Source organism: Wyeomyia smithii, chromosome 3, assembly GCF_029784165.1.
Source record: "Wyeomyia smithii strain HCP4-BCI-WySm-NY-G18 chromosome 3, ASM2978416v1, whole genome shotgun sequence".
NCBI classification, from domain to species: domain Eukaryota; kingdom Metazoa; phylum Arthropoda; class Insecta; order Diptera; family Culicidae; genus Wyeomyia; species Wyeomyia smithii.
In genome coordinates, this window is record NC_073696.1 from 266,976,544 (window position 1) to 266,993,517 (window position 16,974).

Genomic DNA, 16,974 nt, shown 5'->3' on the forward strand with positions numbered 1-16,974 from the left:
TTCTACAGCTGAAGTGAGCTTGTGCGTATTAAAAATTGATAGTAAATTTAACAGATTAAAAATTGATAGTAAATTTAACAGATAACCTGACACTAAATAAAGAGAAAAGTGATACAGTAATCACCCGATTATATCAGATTTTATCGACCCCCGATTTTATCACCTTTTTAACCCGATTTTATTATCATATAACATTTCATAAAAAAATGTCAGTCTGAACTGATTTTTTATTTAGATTCAATATTTTAGTACTTTTGCACAGCTTTGTGTAGAAAAACAACATTCTGGATATAGTTTTCATTGAAAACTCAACCATTGCATAATGTTTTATTTTGGCGTTTCCGTTCGATTAATTTAATAGTGATGTAAGCCATAAAGTATATTCATATATTTTTTAAGCTATTAAACAACGCATCTTTTGATATAGAAAAATGGGTGATCAATTCACCCAAAAGTTAGATAGAAAATTTCCTTCTTCATCTGATTGAGATAGATACATATTACGAATCATATGAAGTTTCCTTTCAAAAGGCACTAAACATCCAATTTTCGTTCTAAATTTTTCCCACATTTTTCCAAATTTTTAAACCTTCTACAAAATAATAAGCCTTCCAAAAATGCACGTTTTTTGCAAAAAAGTATTATGTTTTATCTATTAAAATAAACAAGCTATTTGCCATATAATAATATTTTCAGGGATAATTGCACGTTCAGCATCTCCAAATCTCGCAATTATTCACAAGTGGCGAGTATTTTGGAGTCTGTAGACAGCATCCTCGATTTATTTTTGTTCTTAAATTCATCGGTGTTGTTTCAGCTACGTAATCGACTTGTTTTCTTCTGTTTTCTGCTTGCGGGTGAATAAATGACATATTTCTTACTCCTAAAAACCTCACCGCGTCAAATTTGGTTCCATTTGCTTGATTAGTTTTCAAGTTACGCAGAAGTTTATATTTGTATGGGAGCCCTCCCTTTAAAAAGAGGGAGGGGCTTCGAGCTACTCTATTAACCTCAAAAACCCCTACATACAAATTTTCACGCCGATTGGTGCAGTAGTTTCCACGTCTATAAGGATCAGAGAGACAGACAGACAGATAGAACTGCTTTTTTTGATTAAATTTCTTGTAGTATTTCAAATCGCTGATTTTACGTATTAAATTATTGGTTTACCATCTTTCATAACAAAATTTTAATAAAAAAAAATTTCCGATTTTATCACTTTCCCTATTTTATCACCCCAAACATCATCAAGGGAATGATATAATCGGGTGATCACTGTATTATCAAGATTGTTCACTTAGGCAAACTGATCTCAACGGATGACACGGCGAAATTATAAAGACATATACACAAATCAAATAGTTAAATAAAGAAGGAGGAAAATACCGTAAGTAAGAAATAAATAAATGAAACGTTGTGAAATTAATAAGGAAATTATACATTAAAGCGAGCAGAAGCTAAAAGAAGGAAGAGTAGGTGCGAACACGAGGTTGGAAAAAAGAAACTACTTTGTAAGGACATGAAAACTAAAAAAAAATACGTTGAAAACTAATAAATAACTAAATATTTCTAGTTTGAGCTGATCATAAAAATCGACTGCTTCAAAATTACTTTCTGAATCCGCAATAGGAATAAAGGTTTAAAACACTGTATTGTGAGAAAAGATCAAAATAAAATATGATCAAAATTCAGCCGAGCCGGGCTCAAAAATGCTTCTTAGGTCCTAGTCCCATAGGCAGGGAATTCCTGAGGATTTTTTTTTTCAGAATTCCTTTCCACGGACGCTCACGATTTCAATACGAGGAATCCTAGGGAATCTATGCGAATCGTATGTGTTCGTCAGGGTTGGGTTCTCTATCACCCCTTGAAAGATTTGAAGTCAGCTCCCTAACACCCTGTATGTATCAAAATTCTGACACAAAATCATTACTTTGAGAAAATGTAGCAGTGTCACATGCTCCACCTCTACCAGTCGATCTTATAAAGCCCTGAACAAAAGTCTAAATACGTCTTTCGTGTGCAGAACAGAACACAACCTACATTCGAACCCGAAAAGCTTCTGGAGGTTTCTTAATTCGAAACGTAAGGAAGATGGATTACCATCTAGCATGTTTTTGTCAAATAGTGTAGCGTCAACGAATGACAGAAAATTCATCCTGTTTGCTAAGTTTTTTGCTGGTGTTTTCAATAGCGAGTGTGCACAGGGCCATCGTTTCATGTGGGTAGTATGGGTAGTAGTACCCACTCGGAAAATATCCATGTGGGTACTTACCCACACGGAACTATCGGACAAAACCAAAAAAGTACTGTTGCGAGCGACAGATTTTTTGATGGAGGTTATAAATCTACAGACTTATGTACAGTTCTAACGTAACTCAGAGAAAAGGATTATGTTTTTTATTTTAATTGTTTCATTTACGATAGAGTTCTGAATTTCATTTACGATAGAGTTCTAAAGTTTCTTTTTCTCGTAAAAATATCCCATGCCAAATTTGCGCTCAATCGGTCTGCGAAGTAGAGCCTCAAAGCGGTCAAAGTTACAGTTCTTCGATCGATGAAAGAAATGTTCGAGCTGGGGGTGTCGCAAAAGTTCCCATGTCCCTGAAATTTAATTTTTGTTTTTAAAACAAACTTTTATGAAACAACATCAGTTCCCGACATTTCATGCATTTCTAAAAGATTTGCTATAAAAAATCGATTTCTGAAACTTCAAGAACTACTCTTGTGCATTTTTAGGTTGGTCAAAAATGTAAGACCTTCACGACTGTAAGTGAAACCCTCTCAGAAGTTCGATTAAGCTCAAATTTTGGATAGAAACTTTTTTCGAGAAGACAAAATTGTTGATTCCTAACGTTAGCATTGAAAAAAAAATGCTCAAAAAAGGCCGTTTTTGCCTTTCTCCTAGAAAGGTATAGCAATCACTTGCAAAACCGAAAGTATAAAAGTGCTCCAAAGGGCCGAATGGCATATATCACTCGACTCAGCTCGACGAGCTGAGCATTTTCTGTATGTGTGTGTGTATGTGCAGAATTTTGTTCTCACTCACTTTTCTCAGAGATGGCTGAACCGATTTTCATGAAATCAATTGCAAATGAAAGGTCTTGTTGTCCCATGAGACCCTATTCAATTTTTTTGTAATCGGATTTTTAGTTTACAGGTTAAGTATCAAAATGTATAAATCATGAAACATCATTATCTCAAAAACTACACAACCGATTTGACCAAATCGGTTTCAAATGAACAGGCTACCTTGAAAACTCTTAACTTTTGAATTTTATAAAGATTGAACAAGTGGTTCAAAAGTTATGAAAAGAAACGTGTTCTGAAGGCCGTTTAATCTCACTCATGTTTCTCAGAGATGGCTGAACCGATTTTCATGAAATCAGTGTCAAATGGAAGGTCTAGTTACCCCATAAGACCCTATTGATTTGTTTTGCAATCGGACTATTACTTTCCCTGTTATGTTTGAAAATGTGAAATCCAGCTATGAAAAGGAACATATTCCAAGGACTACTTGAACTCACTCACTTTTCTCAGAGATGGCTGACCCGATTTCCACAAAGTTAGTGTCAATTATTAAGTCTAGCTGCCTCATAACATCCTATTGAATTCAACTGTAATCGTGAAAATGACGCAACTTCATTATCTCAGAAACTACACAGCCCATTTGATCAATATTATTATCAGATGAGCGGGCTATTTAAGGGTTAACTGATAAATTATGATTGAACACGGGGTTTCCAAGTTTGGCTGCTCTATACGTTCCCATTTCATTTGATTTTAATCGAACTTAAGCAACCGTTATGTATAAAATTGTTAATAAAACAACGAAAGTCTGTTATCTCACAGATTACATGACTTATTTGAACAGAACTAGTGTTATTCGAACGAGGCAACTTGGCAACTTCTAGGAAACAGTCGAAAATGACCGAATAATATTCAATATGAATATTTCCGTAATCAAGATGATGCATAGAAACCAAACATTGACCCTGGACACCATTATGAATTTAAAGACGACCGCTTTTTGTTTCTGGAAAACAACCAAAATAATTCTGGTTCCAGAGATACTCATATTGGATGGTATATGGTTATTTTAGGCTGTTTTTCACAAACCGGAAGTCGCTATCTTGGATTTCAAAATGGTATTTAAGATCATTTCTGGCCTTTGAGCGTCATTCTGGATGAAGAAACACCTATATTGGGTGTTATTCGATCATTTTCGGCTGTTTCCCAGGAACCGGAAGTCGCCAACCTAGAATCCGAGATGAGGTCTGTGATCGATTTCAGCTGCTGTGTATCATTTTAGATCCGGAGATACTCATGTTGGACGGAAATCGGCCATTTTTGGTTATTTTCCAGAAACCTGAAGTTGCCATCCTACAATACATAATGGTGTCTGAGGTCAATTTTTAGCTTCTTGCATCATTATGGCTCCGGAAATACTCATATTGAGTGGTAGCACTGACGAAACTACCCATGCAGCATCAATCATGAGTCAGCAGAAAAAAAATGACTCAAACTCTAATTATAATGGCGAAAACAGTGAAGCTACTTCGTTCAGAAGTGTGCGCGAAAGTGGAAGTCCCGTCCATTGGTCTCGGAGTTGCTCGATGGTCGAGTCGATTTTTCCGGCGAATCGCGACGTGATGATGGTGGTCCACGCCGAGACCTATTTCACCCTGGATGACAACGACTGGCAGGGCACTCCTTATTTTACTTTACCCACGAAGGAAGTGACCTCTGAGGTGAAACTCATTTCACACACCAAGTTCCCAAAGAAGGTGCTGCTGTGGCTGACAATTAGCGAGAAGCTCCGTACTGGCCGTGAACGGAGAAATTTATAGTACGAAGTGCCTGCCGGAAGTTGCGTCGTTTATCAAGAAATACCGTAGGGGCGAAGACGCGGTGCTCTGGCCCGATCTGGTGTCGGCCCACTACTCGAAGCAATCGTTGGAGAAGATGGAGCGGCTGAAAATCGATGCGGTACCCGAGTAAACCAACCCACCCAACGTTCCCCAGCTGCATCCCATCCAGAGTTTCTGGACAAACCAGAAGTGCGAGCCTACCTCAACAATCTTGATGCGAAAATTGAGGAGGAATCTATAAATAGAACGAAGAAAGAACTCAAAAACATGCCTACACGCATGTCCACAATGGCGAATGTTCTGGTAAGATTTCGGAAAGCCACTCGCGAGCGCGTGGAATTACTTTTGCAAATGAGCCTATATAATTGCCTTCCATGGGAAATTAATGGGAAACATGACTACTGAACGAAATTCGAAAATCTAATTTCTCTTAAACATTCCATTGGCAAATCAAAGAAATAGTTATCGGTTTTCGTTATACTCTACTAAATTTTTTGGAAATAAATATTGAAATTCAGTCCGCAAATATATATTTCGACTGTGACATACAGTCTTCCTCAGTGCTTATGTGGACTGGTAAAGAGCAAAGCGTAAATCCTGTTTTTTATTTGTAGTAGGTAAAAATGTAAATTTAGCACTCTTAATTGGAGTTAGGTAGGGAATTATGCGGTCGATTGTTTACCGTACCATGTCTGGGGTTATTGGGAAGCAGATTGAATAGCCATGAGGGGTGATTAATTGCGTCTTTATTGAGAAGCGTGCATTCCATTGGCACCTTATTGTTGATGCACTGTCGACTTTTCGTAAAATTTTGTTCAGGTATCAGAACGTAATCCCCCTCCCCCCCGGCTACGCCTTTGTCACCCATGAACCTTCCCTATTCCTTACTACCCACTCAGGAAAATAATGTGACGCCGGCCCTGAGTGTGCATCCTCGGATGAAATTGCTGGAGCCATGTTTCCTGTTCCTAGTGACACATTTAGCGCCGATATCTTTACAATTTCAAACAAAGAAGTTGCTTGAGCCATTTGCAACCTGAAACAATCATTTTCTCCTGGACCCGATGGTATTCCTGCCGTAATTCTGAAGAAATGCGCTGCAGTTTTAAAATCACCGCTAGCCGCTATTTTCAACCTCTCCTTTCAATGTCAATTTCCTCGCAGCTGGAAAGAATCTTTGATGTTTCCGGTTTTCAAAAAAGGTAATAAACGAAATGTGGAACACTATCGTGGGATCTCTTGTTTGTGTGCTTGCTCAAAAAATTTTGAAACGATTGTCCACAATCATCTCATGTTCAGCGTAAAAAGCTATATTTCTACTGCTCAGCATGGGTTTTACCCTGGTCGATCCGTTTCCACTAACATGTTCACTTCACTCTGCTTGCGTGGTATGGATCGTGGTCTTCAGGTTGATGCTGTCTACACGGACCTGAAAGCTGCTTTTGATCGTGTTGATCATGGATTACTTTGTGCCAAATGCGACAGGCTTGGAACTTCAACTGGATTGGTAGAATGGCTCAGTTCTTTTCTACGCAACCGACAGATCGCGGTTAAGTTGGGGACGTCGCAATCCACTTGGTTCAGCAACAATTCTGGTGTTTCTCAGGGCGGCATTCTAGGGCTGCTGCTTTTCTCTTCGTACATTAATGATGTAACTAAAGTTCTACCACCTGGCACAGACTATTGTACTCTGATGATAGTAAAATATTTCAATTTCTTGAGAATTATGATGATTGTTTTAGACTTCAAACGTTACTCGATTCTTTCAACGACTGGTGCCTACGCAAATATATGATGCTGAGCATTCCCAAATGTACCGTGATCAGCTTCCAGCGCAAAAAACAGCCGTTGCTTTTGCGCACACTCTACTGCTCTTTGGTACGCTCAGTTTTGACGTACTACGATTTTTGAATACAGCTCTTTATCCGAAGGATTTGTCGCAAATTGCCATGGAGGAACCCTGAAAATTTACCGCCATACGAAAGCCTTTGCCTGTTGGTTAGGATAAAACCCCTTGAAGAGCGTCGTAAGGACATACTGGCCAGGACAGTGCACAAAATCCTCACTGGTTGCTATGACTGCCCTGCCATCTTGACAATGCTTCAGCTGCAATGCCCTCTTCGTCCACAACGTCATCAGCGATTACTGCAGACAAACGCACACCGCACGAACTATGGCCAGCATGAACCTGTTCTTCGGATGGCCCTGGTTTATAATCGACTGAATGATAATTTTAATTTCTAGTATAGTTAATTAATGTGTATTGTTTGTTTTGACTTTATTTATGTTATCTGTATCGGACTTTTGTAATGTCTCTGTATATGTTTTTGTTTTCTAAAAAGATGCTGGGTTTTTATGCCGTCAAGCTTGTTTTTGGAAATTTGAGGTGAACATTTCAAAGATTAAAGTATTCTTAGTGTAATGAGTGATTTTGTTTAGTTTTTTTTTTTGTTCATCTATAATTTATTTGACACGGCACAAATACAATTTAATGTTTAACGGCGCCAATTATATCTGGTAGCTTACTTTCTAAAGTATCTTAATAACTAAAAGCAAATTTTTTATCCTCGCTGCCGACTACGAGCTGAAACTAAATGTAACTTAAAGCTATAATATTTTGCATTAAAAGCACAGGTTTGCTGTTTGATGGTTTTCATTACCATAGGTAAGCAGCATATTAAATTTGTTCCGCTGCTGGGCCAAGAGATTACGGACTGGCATATTGGGTTGTCTCCCTCGGGCCTTGAGAGTATCGTGCGGGTCTGATTGCTGTTTCCGGATCCGGGGTCTTAACGTGTTCTTGTCGTTAGGCTGGATGCAGGCGGAAGGGGGTAGGACTAAACTGGGGCGTGGATGGATTTCAGGAAAACGTATATAAGGGACATGTAGGATAGGTCACGGCTTGCCAAGACATCACGAACAGGAACAGCCGACTGCCTACCTCCGACCTGCAGGGAAGCTATTAATTTAGACCTGGCGTCACGGTGTACAGGGCATGACCAAACAACGTGCTCTATGTCGTGATAACCCTCACCACAGGCACAGATACCACTTTCCCCGAGCCCAACACGACGAAGATGCGCGTCAAATCTATAGTGATTGGACATAAGCCGGGACATCACGCAAATGAAATCCCGACCTACATCCAACCCCTTGAACCACGGGTTCGTCGACACCTTGGGGATTATGAAATGTAACCACCTTCCCAGTTCCCCTCTGGTCAAAGCATTTTGCCAACTGATGATCGTATTCTGACGTACAAATGAGAAAAATTCATTAAAGGCAATTGGTCTTTCATAAATTCCACCGTTTGTTGCGCCCACCTTAGCCAAAGAGCCCGCTTTCTCATTGCCCGGTATCGAGCAGTGAGAAGGGACCCACGCTAAGGTAATCTGATACGATTTTTCGGATAAAGCACTCAGATGTTCCCGTATTTTCCCCAGGAAATACGGAGAGTGCTTAACATCTTTCATCGATCGGAGAGCCTCAATGGAACTGAGACTGTCCGTAAAGATGAAATAATGGTCCGTGGGCATTCTTTCGATAATCCCTAGGGTGTACTGAATTGCAGCCAATTCTGCGACGTAAACAGAAGCAGGATTATCAAGCTTATGGGAGACGATTAAATTGTTATTGAAAATACCGAAGCCAGTGGACCCATCAAGAAGTGATCCGTCAGTGTAGTACATATTGTCGCAGTTGATGTTTCGATATTTATTGGAAAAAATTTTGGGGATCTGCTGCACGCGTAAATGATCCGGGATTCCACGAGTTTCTTCTATCATGGATGTATCGAAAAACACAGTAGAATCAGAAGTATTTGATAAGTCGACACGATTTGGAATATTCGAAGAAGGGTTAATATTTTGGGACATGTGATGGAAATACAATGTCATAAAACGGGTTTGAGAATTAAGTTCGATTAACCTTTCAAAATTTTCAATAACGGGACGGTTCAAGACCTCACATTTGATACGAATACGAGAAGACAGGCTCCAGAAGCGGTTTTTCAATGGTTCTCCAAACTCATCGTATGGGTCGACTGCATGCAACCCAAGGCGATACGCAAACAACGATATTGTATTCGCTCCAGTTTGATCAAATGTGTGTTTGCTGCGGAGCGGAAGCAGAAACACCCGTACTCAATGACAGACAATATCGTTGTTTGGTAAAGCCTTATAAGGTCTCCTGGGTGGGCTCCCCACCATTGTCCGGTTATTGTACGAAGAGAATTCACTCTTTGTTGACATTTTTTCATCAGATACCTAACGTGACAACCCCAGGTGCCTTTAGAGTCGAACCAGACACCAAGATATTTGTATACCAAAACCTGAGAAATCGTTTTACCCATTAATTGTGTTTGAAGTTGAGCAGGTTCATGCTTCCTAGGAAAAACTACTATCTCAGTCTTCTCCGGAGAGAATTCGATACCTAGTTGTAAAGCCCAAGCAGACAAATTGTCCAAGGTATCTTGCAATGGTCCTTGCAGCTTTGGCTCCTGTAACAGAGATTACACTGTCTTCTGCAAGTTGTCTTATCGTGCATGAATTTGCCAGACATTCGTCGATGTCATTTACATAAAAGTTGTAAAGAAGGGGGCTTAAACATGAGCCCTGGGGAAGACCCATATAGCTAATGCGAAAAGTTGCCAAATCGATGTGCGTAAAATGCATGTGCTTTTCGGACAGCAAATTGTGCAAAAAATTGTTCAAAATTGGAGAAAATCCTTGTCGGTGAAGTTTACCCGAAAGAATGTCAACAGAAACGGAATCAAAAGCCCCCTTAATGTCCAAGAACGCAGACGCCATTTGTTCTTTGCGAGCATACGCCAGCTGAATATCTGTTGAAAGCAACGCAAGACAATCATTCGTCCCTTTGGCACGGCGGAAGCCAAATTGAGTATCCGATAGTAGGCCATTTGATTCGACCCAATGGTCTAAACGACGGAGTATCATTTTTTCCATCAATTTCCGGATACAGGATAGCATTGCAATCGGCCTATAAGAGTTGTGATCAGAAGCTGGTTTCCCTGGTTTTTGGATGGCGATCACCTTCACTTGCCTCCAATCCTGCGGTACAATGTTTTGCTCCAGGAACTTATTGAACAAGTTCAACAAGCGCCTCTTGGCATTGCCGGGTAGATTCTTCAACAAGTTGAATTTGATTCTATCTAACCCAGGTGCGTTATTGTTACAGGACAGGAGGGCAACTGAAAATTCTGCCATCGTAAAAGGTGATTCTATCGCGTCGTGGCCCGGAGACGCATCGCGAACAAAGTTTTGCGCAGAAACAGAGTCCGGACATACTTTCCTGGCAAAATCAAATATCCACCGACTTGAAGACTCCTCGCTTTCGTTGACCGTTACGCGATTCCGCATTCTTCGGGCTGTGTTCCAAAGAGTGCTCATCGATGTCTCCCTCGGCGTCTCGTTCACGAACCGACGCCAATATCCGCGTTTCTTTGCTTTAGCCAGGCTTTTAAGCTTGGTATTAAGCTCCGAATACCGTATATAGTCGTCGGGTATACCTCCCTTCTGGAAGGCCAAAAACGCGTCGGATCTTTGCGTGTAGACAACGGAGCACTCTTTGTCCCACCACGGAGTTGGAGGCCGCTCTTTGATCGTTACGCCGGGATATTTCTTCGTTTGGGCTTGCAACGCGGCGTCGAGGATTAAGCCCGCGAGGAGGTTGTATTCTTCAAGTGGTGGGTGATGTTGAATCGACTCGACCGCTTTTGAAATCATTTCCTCGTATAACTTCCAATCGACATTCCGTGTGAGGTCATACGGAATGTCAATTGGCCGCATGCGAGTTGAACCGTTCGAATTGAAATAAGAATAGGCAGATGGTCGCTACCGTGAGGATCGAGGATTACCTTCCATGTGCAATCCAACCGTAGCGACGTCGAACAGACGGATAGATCCAAAGCGCTTGGGCGCGCTGGAGGTTTCGGGATACGTGTCATTTCACCGTTGTTTAAAATAGTCATGTCGAAGTCATCGCAAAGGTTATAGATTAAAGAGGAGCGGTTATCATTGTATGGGGAACCCCAAGCCACGCCATGAGAGTTGAAGTCTCCCAAAATCAAACGTGGCGAGGGAAGAAGTTCTATTAAATCAAAGAGCAGCCGTTGCCCAACCTGTGCTCTGGGAGGAATATATATATTGAGGCAATACAAAGCTCTTTACCTTGTATTGTCATTTGACATGCGACAACTTCGATGCCTGGAATCGAGGGGAGGTTAATACGAGAGAAAGAATAGCACTTTTTAATCCCTAGAAGTACTCCTCCATATGGGGTGTCTCGATCAAGGCGAATAATATTAAAATCATAGAAGTTGAGATCAATATTTGAAGTTAGCCAAGTTTCACAAAGGGAAAATGCATCGCATTTGTTTCTATTTATTAAAACTTTAAATGAATCCATTTTTGGTAAAATACTTCTACAATTCCACTGTAAGACAGAGATAGAATCCTTCGTATACGCAGATGAATTAGGCATCGAAGGATACAATCGCTGCAAGGAGGGGCCATTGGGCAGTCAACTGCTTCAAAAATGATCTAACTGTTGGGAGGAATGCTGTAAGAAAAATTTTAATTGGATCGGGTACATTGAAAGTTTCAAAAATCCAGTTCACAATGTCAGAAAATTTCACTAATCCAGAGTTTGTTTCATCAACTGGGAGTGCAAAAGGAACAACTGGGGTTTTAGATGTTCCTGGCAGTGCTGGGAACTCCTTCTGGGACTTTAAATTTGCAAGCCCAGGAGGAGTTTGCTTCGGTTTTTCCGCAGCACTGTTTGGTTTGTTTGTAACTTTCATTTCACTTTGGGAAATCTTAGGACCTTTTCGGGGAAGTTTAGGAGAGGAAATATTTTTCCTCTTTCTAGACGCCCCAGGATTGGCATAAGTTGTTCCCGCTGGTGAATCGTCAGAATCGGTTTCATCAGAGGACAACAGATCAAAGGGGTTCGATGTTATGGTAGAAGTGGTCACGGTCTTCTTCAGCATCTCAGCGTAAGATCGCTTTGAACGCTCCTTTAGTGACCGCTTGATTTTATCTCTGCGCTGCATGTACACCGGGCATGTGGAGAGCTCATGCTGATTTTCCCCGCAGTGAATACATTTTTCAGCATTTACACTGCAAGAATCGTCCGCATGAGTTTCTCCACACTTGCTACATCGTGCCTTATTGCAGCAGTAGGCGGCTGTGTGGCCTAGCTGCTTGCAATTGGTGCAATTCATAACACGGGGTACATACAATCGCACAGGCAGACGAACCCGATCGATCGAGACGTGGCTAGGGAGAGCAGATCCGGCAAACGTAACACGAAACGAGTCTGACGGAGTGTACACTTTTGTGCCGTTGACAAGAGACACAGACCGCAATTGCTTGCAATCTATGATCTTTACTTTTACGTCGTGACACAAAGCATTTTTGAAGCAGCCAAAACCGCTTGCCAAGATACACTCGACCGACAGACTCGAATCGGTTATGACACCGTCGATCTCCACGTCTCGTGCGGGTATATAAACGCGATACTCGCGTGTGAAAAGCTCGGAGCGAGCAATAGCGTTGACCTGTTCCAGGTCGCTGACCACGACACGGAGCTTGTTGGGTCTGACCTTGGAGATTTCGGTCACGGCCTTGTACCCCTCCGTCAGGTCTTTCGAGCAGGATGTTTAACGGTTTCGATTTCGGTCCTGCTTTTGGCCGAAATAAAACAGTAAAGCTGCCCTGAGATCCGTCCGGGTAGAGCCTGGGGCGAGGGGGGACTGGAGAATTAACAGAGGAAGGGTTGGCAGGAGGGACAGGGTCGGAGGGGTTCGGGGATGGTGGCACGGGAGGCGAGGGATTTACATCCACCGCGCTAAATCTAGCGCACTAGCGCCGACAGAACACGTACCTCTTTACTTCTCCTTTCAGCAGGGTTGGTTGTCCGAACGGTCGAAGCTGCAGCCGTTACAGCCAGCAGCACCAATACAGCAGCTCCAAACAGCCACCAGCAGCGAGCCGGGTGTGTGATGACTCAGCACAGCGTCACAACTCGCTGTCAACTGTTGGCTTCTTCTTTTTCCTCCTTTGTGTTGAGATTCTCGTCCACTGCTGTAGCACAAATCACTTGCAGCCAAATCGGCTTACACACCAGCAAACAGCCACAATGCGAAACAGTTGCACAAAGGCGGGCGACCTTGAACCTTCACTCGACCAGGCAAACAATGCCAACTATTGCTCGCGCGTCTTTTGTTTTATATTCTATCGGAGCGATCACCAAACACATCCGATACTGATGCGTGTTCGGCACAGAATGATTTTGTTTAGTGATTAAAATAAAAAGTGGTCCGCTGGTGATGAAAAAAACTTTGGTTGGCTGCTGAACGTTGTAGCCGTGTAGAGCAAAGAACGGAAGTTTTTTTCTAAGGTAGGTGATTGCAAAAAATTAGTTTTCGAGTTGCCTGAATATAATATCAAATTTAGAGCTTTTAAGTGAGTTTTTGAGGATTTTACTTTATGAGAAATCTAAACTGAACAGCAGAGCAGATTGATTTAGTTAGACAATATATGCGTGTTTTCCTATTTTCAATTGTGTTTTCATGTTGTATGAGATGAATATATGGGCTGAGATGAATAATGGAGCAGTTCCTCTAAGTTTCCGATTTCCGAATTCGCATTTTTTATTCCTGTGAAATTGGAAACAAATTTCATCAGAACATCTTTCTTTGGAGACTATTTCAGGTTTTTTTTCAAAAACTAGTTGGATAAATGAAAGAAACTCAACGGTGGACGTGAAAGTTGAATATACAATTATAATGAATAGCCTATAAAATAATACGAATATGGTTTATTATTAGTGTTAATATTACTATTAGGTACTATTACTATTGCTATTCCATTTTTTTTTTCAAGATTCAAACTTGGGACGCTGGTTTAACATTCTTGAAATTCAAATAAAATTTTCCTAGTAGATCTAAAAACCTTGCATAAACGAGATAAAAAAAAAACAAACTATGTATAACTGCAGTGGTAAACAACATCCTCCTTCAAATAATCCGCATCCGTATGCAGGTCAAGACTGACTCGCACCAGTTTCGCCACCAATCCTAATCCCGGTCTCGTTGTTCATTATTTGTCACTGCAGCTCCTACAACCTGGATGAGCATCTCTTCACCGAAAACGCAAATCTCGAAATCCTGCAAATTCGTTGGCATCCGGCATCACCGACAGATTCGCACATCCTGGCCCTCCTGTCGGATAACTCGATCCGGTAAGTACCCTGTCCCCGTACACACATATGCATGCATGGTCGGTCGCGTTTGTGTGCCATGTTAATTTATAAGATTCATCTCTCAGAACCGTGTGATCCGAAAGAGTTGACTGCTATGACGTGACGTGTTGTGAATGGGGAGGTTGAAAGTTCCCTTCCCCCAAAAAAAAGACAACGAGAACATTTTCAACTTGTTTGCTGAAAAACCCACCAGTCCGGGACGCAACGATACTCCCACATCCCACAGGCATCCTGTTCTGTTTGGGTGCTATACGTCGCCGATCCTTTTTCCCATTTCCAGTCTGTCACGGTTGACCTAACCTCAAAAACCCGGCCGACCGCGGTCAACACTGCCGTGGTCTTCACCGTTGTCATCAGCGTCGTCGTCATCGCCATCGTTTGCGGCCCGCTTTTTCAATCATACCCCATCTCCTACCAGCAGATAAAAACCGACTGCCATATATTAGGCCGCGACAAGAACAGCGTCGTCAAGTGGTTCACAGTTGAACTTTTCTCGCTGCCAGGCTTTCGGGCCGGATTAGGTCACTCTGTTTGCTTGCTCTGCACTGTGATGTCGGCCGGACAAGAAGCAATAATAATCAACTTCAACCCGAAATTCTCTTCCCCCCAACTTCCTCCTCACTCACATCTTTCGCCTTGCACTTGCAGCGTCTACGACGTGGACTCCCTGCGCCATGTGTGGCGCGTTGGTCCTTCGCCTACGCTGATCAACGGTGGCAACAACGGTAGCAAACTGTCCGCCGCATTCACCGGTACCCCTGGCGGCGGTGGTTCGTCGTTCACCAACAAACTAGTCTATCTGAGCAGCCTTGGCGATACGGCCGTTGATTTTGACATCGCACCGCCACGTGTGGTTTCGGCCAGCGGCTCTACCGATAGCGCCACCACCACCGCCAACCTTTCGCTCTCCCTGGCGACCAGCATGATGCGAGACAATCTGAACATTTCTTCGGTCGCCGTCGTCGGTTCGCCGTCCACTAGAAGCGGCAGCAGCAGCCAGGCAAGTGCAGCATACATTAGTCTGTTGTTGTTTTTTCGGTGAAGTGTATTATTAGAGATTAATGTATTAAAGTGATTTGTGACCTGCAGTGCTACTTTTTTCTTATAGGATTCTTTCATCAAGCCCAGGAAAGCCGAGACGGCTGGTAAAGTAGAATGGCCGATTGTGATTCTACGGGGTGACGGAAATGTGTACATTCTGTGTGCTGGAATTGATACCGACCGACCGAAACTGCAGGGACCGATTTCAATCCTTCCACAGGTTGATGACAACTATGGGCTGGACTCGTGCTCGCTGGTTGTAATTCCTTCACTGCCGCCAACCGTTATAATTGCCGAAAGTAACGGTAAAACTCATCACGCTCTACTGCTGGAGGAGGAATATCCAACCGAAAGGTCATTCAACGAGTTGGACTCCAGTCTGGTTATTTATCCCTCGGAATGGTACCTGCAAGTACTGGAAACCGTGGAGCTCGAACTCGGCCTGATCGGTGTGGACGAAGCCAAAAGTTTCTCTTGTCCGATATATTTGAAACGCGATCTGCTTAACGAATCACGTTATTTCGCCTATCATAACGCCGGACTTCACGCAATCACACTGGACTTCACCAGACAGCTGAATCAATTCGTCGAAGCCGACGACGACCTTAGCGATAAGTATCCTCTTTTTAACTCTCAAAGCCGTGCCGAGTATTTAGTTTGCACGAAAGCATTACAAAATATGAACACCAATGCGGTGTTAGGCTTCGCCTTGCTCCAATCTCCCGCTGGGATTCTGCTCCAGTTGGCATCCGGCCAAATTGTCACACTTGATTTAATCAGTGACCCCAACCTTATCCGTCATTGGAAAATCAAATCCGGCAACAAGTTCTGTTCTGCGACGGATTCTCCACTGAAAAAAATGCTCAGAGATTCATTCCAAGAGCGTATTCAATCGATTTTGAAATCAGGTACTACGCAACCCATTCTGAAGCTGGATCAGTCCTCAGAACCAACGCCGCAAGAAGCGTTCGAGTTGCTCACGCAGGCCACACGAATGCTGCGCGAGCACTACTTTGTAAAGCACGAGAAAGCTCGCCAGGAGATAGAGCGGCGTGTTCACGTGCTTCGTCTGCTGAAAGACCAACAGTTGAACGAAATCTCGCTGCTGCAACAGGAGAAACTACAAATTCGTGAAACGGCTGAACGCCTAGCTGAAAACTACGAAGACATCTGCGACAAGCACAGCGCTCTGTTCAAAAGGTAGTGTACAACATTTATGTCTGTCCCTAATCTATTTACAAATCGAAATTTCAACAGAGCACAGGAAGTAGTCCGTCTGGCAACGTTGCGTCTACCGAAGGGTTCCTTCTCGGAGAAAAAGTACGCCGATATGATTGAGAAAATAGCCAACGCTACCAAGCAGCTGCAAAAGAACGTGGACCAGGCTAAGCAGAAAATAGCTGCCCAGCAGGTGCTGACGGACCAGAACCAGAGGACACTGAACGAGCGAGCGATTGCACTGCCCAGCAAGCAGGAGAACATCATCAAGCAGATACTTGGTGAAATGTTAGTTGAAAAAATAATTCTTTTCTTCGCATTATATTTAAACTCTTGTAATTTGTTTTTAGGTACGTTCAAATCGAAGGTTACGTGCGGGATGTTAAGAAAATCAACAACATACTGAATTTGGCTTAAAAGGTGACCCGACGCGGTAGTCGTCATCGCTCTTGGTAAACTCTTGACACTGATTTTGATTGTACCATTTTATTCTAGTTGTAGAACTTTGTTTGTACCTTTCTTACTGGTTAACCGAATAAACTACATTACTGGCTAGCGTTTA

General features: G+C 42.4%; 1 protein-coding gene across 1 annotated transcript in view; it reads left to right on the forward strand.

Annotated features, from left to right (window-relative positions):
- The window catches only part of LOC129729148 (nuclear pore complex protein Nup88), a 156,397-nt gene extending 139,423 nt beyond the window's left edge, over positions 1 to 16,974 (forward strand). The window contains exons 3-7 of the mRNA XM_055687632.1: positions 14,007 to 14,132; positions 14,802 to 15,153; positions 15,262 to 16,394; positions 16,452 to 16,700; positions 16,763 to 16,974. Coding sequence (XP_055543607.1) covers positions 14,007 to 14,132; positions 14,802 to 15,153; positions 15,262 to 16,394; positions 16,452 to 16,700; positions 16,763 to 16,829 — 1,927 coding nt within the window. The 3' untranslated portion in view covers positions 16,830 to 16,974. The remainder of the gene's footprint in view (positions 1 to 14,006; positions 14,133 to 14,801; positions 15,154 to 15,261; positions 16,395 to 16,451; positions 16,701 to 16,762) is intronic.